This window comes from Pezoporus flaviventris, unplaced genomic scaffold, assembly GCF_033815535.1.
Source record: "Pezoporus flaviventris isolate CSIRO_AGI_PZ_B2104156 unplaced genomic scaffold, CSIRO_AGI_Pfla_v1 ptg000154l, whole genome shotgun sequence".
NCBI classification, from domain to species: domain Eukaryota; kingdom Metazoa; phylum Chordata; class Aves; order Psittaciformes; family Psittacidae; genus Pezoporus; species Pezoporus flaviventris.
Window position 1 is genome coordinate 705203 of NW_026892702.1, and position 4120 is coordinate 709322.

General features: G+C 52.6%; 1 protein-coding gene across 1 annotated transcript; it reads right to left on the reverse strand.

Annotated features, from left to right (window-relative positions):
• Nucleotides 1-546: 546 nt before the first annotated feature.
• NRARP (NOTCH regulated ankyrin repeat protein) lies at nt 547-3790 on the reverse strand. Its single transcript, XM_061479587.1, has one exon. It carries the CDS (start codon nt 3680-3682, stop codon nt 3335-3337), a length of 348 nt encoding a protein of 115 aa, XP_061335571.1. The 5' UTR covers nt 3683-3790; the 3' UTR covers nt 547-3334.
• Nucleotides 3791-4120: the final 330 nt, after the last annotated feature.

The window sequence follows — 4120 nt, forward strand, 5'->3', positions numbered from 1 at the left end:
ACCAGCCTGTGGGATGGGGTAAACCAGGACAATCCCCCAGAGCCTCAGGGAGCTTCCTGCAGCCCAAAGGCAGGAGGCTGCACACTCCAGCCCCCCAGATCAACCCTAACCATCACACGGGATGCATTTAACCCCAGAGGAACCTCAGATACATCAGTATTTTTGACAAGGGCCTGCAGGGCCAGGCCAAGGGGAATGGCTTTAACCTGCCAGAGGGGAGACTGAGATGAGCTCTTAGGCAGAAGCTCTTCCCTGTGAGGGTGCTGAGGCGCTGGCACAGGGTGCCCAGAGAAGCTGTGGCTGCCCCATCCCTGGCAGTGTTCAAGGCCAGGTTGGACACAGGGGCTTGGAGCAAGCTGCTCTAGTGGAAGGTGTCCCTGCCTGTGGCAGGGGTTGGAGCTGGAGGAGCTTTGAGGTCCCTTCCAACCCAAACCAGGCTGGGGTTCTGTGATTTGGCACCAAACCAGGGACCTGGGAGGCCCAACCCCCCATCCCCCCAACCTCCCCAGCATCACCCCCCCGTGGGAAGGAACAAACAAGAAAAGCCTTTTTCATTTTTTTATAAAAAGATCAATGAAAAATTTATTTATAAATTTCGCACTCTGGGGCTACACGTCTCTATCATACACTCAGGAATATGCTGTACTGTACAGACTTTATCCAGTTAGAAATGATCATATAGTGACCCACATACAGCTTCAATATAAGCCTAAAAATCCTTAACATTAATTAACATAATTAAAAAAGGTATTCGCATCTAAAGGAAAATCTACAGAAAAACTCCTTTCTGGAGCAATCTGTGCATCAGCTTCAATGTCTGCTTATTCCACTGACATTAGCAATATATTCTTCTTACAAAAATAATAATAAGACCACTGCTGGAAGGCACCAGTCATGCCCGAAGGAGCCTCCCCCACCTGCCTCTTTCCTTGCTTTTCCTTGTACTCCCCGTTTTGGCGTGAAGGGTCAGCAGCACGATGAGCCAACGAGGGGGGCCGGGGGGGGGGGAACCCTCATTTCAATTTGAATCAATCTGCATCCCTTTTATTTCTCAGGATCAAGAGAGACGGGGGGTGGGGGGGGTGGGGGTTGCATAGAAAATTGAAACTCCAGGGACTAGGAAGGGCAGCAGCTTTTCAGTAAAATACAACAGGGATGTAAAAATACATCAACTCACAATTTCAGAGCAAACCCCCGTCCCCAACGTACAGACTCCCCAAATCTCAGTGTGTCCAAAGCTCCAGGAGGCTGGACAGGAACAATACTTTTCTTCAATGACTCACCCAGCAATTCACACAGGAGATTCACAGTCTCAATAGGTATTTTATAAAAATATAAATATGGGTTACATCATGTTGTCTTTACAACACTGGACAGAGCTCCCTTTAGACTGGGTTTATAACCAAGGCTTCTTTTTAAAAACTCCATCTAGAACTTGGCTTTACAATACACTTTTAATACCATGTCATAAATGTTATGACATTTCCTTGTGGCAAATCCATTTAGTCAAAATAAAAACAAAAAATAATATAAATGTGCAACCATCTGGTAACGACGACAAAACCTTGCTAGAAAAGATCTTGTTCCCACCCCGTCACTGTCACACAGAAGCACCAGGGGAGGTGCTGGACACCCCCTTCCATGCTCACAGAGAAGACTTGGGCCAAGCAGTTCCTTGGGAATGGCAGCATCGGCAGCAGGCGCTTGCGACAGGGCTGCTTCTCTTCTGCGTCTTGAAATCTGGAGCTTTTAAAAGAATCATCTCAAAGAGTTGAAGTGGAGAAAAACCAAAACCAAGCTGCAGTGAACCCACTGGAGACAAAGCGGGATATTCAGTGCAATGGGGAATCATCATGGCAGACTCAAGTGTTTTAGTTTTAAGACTACAACAACAAGAAGAAGGCATATTTCCCAAACCGTATTTCTGAAACACTCACCACCAGCTTCCAACAAAACCAGGCTCACAATCTTCACCCACAAATATATACAGACATGATAAATAGTTAAGACACAACCCAAATAAACCAGCAGGTAACTATTTGCCTTTTTTAATGGGAATGGTTGGGATGCAGGGAGCGAGAGAGGGAGAAGTGGGGAGGCGACAGTGAGACGGATGGCTTTAGTGCAGATGGACAGGGCTGAAGGACCAACGGGAGAGAGGAGACTTCGGAAATCTTCCGCATTTTCCAAATGGATGTTCTTGTGCCATAGCAATAAAAAGCAGCATTTGCGATTATACGTGCAGTCACTTCCGAATGCGACTTCGGGTGGCTTCCTCTTCCTCCCTTTCTTTTATAAATATATATATGGAGATATATATCATATAAAAGACGGGTGAATCTACAGACATCAAAGGAGTCGTTCTGCATTGAGAAGTGTTATCCAAGTTTCACCAAAAGAAAAAAAATAATAAAATTCCCAAACTATTTTCAGTAGTTTTCCGGCATCTCTCCAGGCAGCAGAGAGCGCTCGCGGCCCTTCCTGTGCAAAAGCAGCTCCTCTGCCTCCAGAGTTTATTCACTTCTTTAAAAGAAACACAAAAACACAAGTCCAGGATTTGCTAATCCTCCTTTACTCATAAAACCAGAAGGATTCAATGTCTTTTCCTGGGATCTCACGTGTGCTAAACGGATTCAAGGTGGGTGAGAACACAGATTCTCTTCAGACACCCATAAAAAAACGAAACAAAAAAGAACCAGAGGAGAAAACCCAACGCAAAATACAACAAAACAAGAGCAGTTGGGGCGAGAAAACCGTGTCGGTCGTATTCCAATGGAGTCGCCTTGGGGAAGAGACAAAAATCAGTGGTGGGAAAACACTGGGAGCTTCCTGGAAGAGGAAGGTTTTCCCACTTTTCCTTGCCGGGAAGGGCTGCCGGGAGCCCCCAGCCCATGACAGGGCCTCAGGGGGAACCGGGCACTGGGACAGGGGAGTGAGGGGGGTTCTGGGGAGCGTTGAAATGAATTCGCTTCTGAGCCAGATACTTCAGGTCGGCGGGATGAGGCCAAGGGGAGCGGGGAGGGAGGATTAAATATTAGCGGGGAGGGGACGGGGGAGCCCTTAAAGCATCTGCCCAGATGTCAAACTGAAACCGTGAATACTGTGAGTGCAGCCGAGGTAGATGGAGGAGAAAAAAAAAAACAAAACAAAACGTATTACAGTAGGAAAACAACCCTTGGAAGGAAAACAACAACAACGAAACAACTTTCGAAGCAGGCGAACGGCGGCGCTTTGCGGGGGGGCCCGGGTCTTCGCCAAATAAACCCCGCGCGGGGCCGGGAGCAGCTTTGGCGGCCGGGTGAGGGGAGGAGGGAGGGGGGGGTTGGCCCCGGCATCACCGGGCACCGGCGGAGTATTTGGCCTTGGTGATCAGGTAGAGGACGATGTCCTGGTGGCCCCCGAAGGCGGCGATGTGCAGCGCGCTCCAGCCGTCCCGGTTGGCCAGGCGAATGTCGGCACCGAACTTGACGAGGAGCTTGACGAGCTCCAGGTTGCCGTCGATGACGGACTGGTGCAGAGCCGTCTGCCCCTCGGGCCCGAAGGAGTTGACGTTGAACTCGCAGTTCGTCATGTTCTGCAGCAGCGACTGCAGCTCCTTCGTGTTCCCGCGCCGCACCGCCTCCTGGAACACGCGCTGGCTCGGCGGCGGCGCCGCGCACGGGGACACCTCGCTCTGGCTCATGCCGCCGCCTCCCGCCCGCCGCCCCGCAGGGACGGCGCCGCCTCCGCCCGCGCGGGCATGCGGTGGGGCTGCGGCGGAGCTGCTGCGGGCGCTGCTGCTGCTGCTGCTGCTGCGGGCGCTGCTGCTGCTGCTGCTGGTGGTGGTGGTGGTGGTGGTCTTGCTGGTGCCGGCGCACAGCGCTCGGGCCCCGCCGCCGATCCCCGCCGGTCCCGTCCCACCGCACAGCTCTCGCTGGCGCCGCCGGCCCCGCGCCGCGCCTTTTACCCGCCCTTTTATTAGCATAACAATGTCACGGTCGTGGCGTCAGCAAGGGGGCGGGGCGCCGCACAGCGCCCCCATTGGAACCGCCGGGAGGGGAGACACGCCCCTCCCCGCCCTCCGCCGTGAGCCGCGCGGGAGGGGGCGGTGGGGGGCGCTCCTGGCTCGGCTCGGCTCGGC

Bases quoted from the DNA above. Each gene is read 5' to 3' on its own strand.
- NRARP (XM_061479587.1), bottom strand. From the start codon at position 3,682: ATGAGCCAGAGCGAGGTGTCCCCGTGCGCGGCGCCGCCGCCGAGCCAG.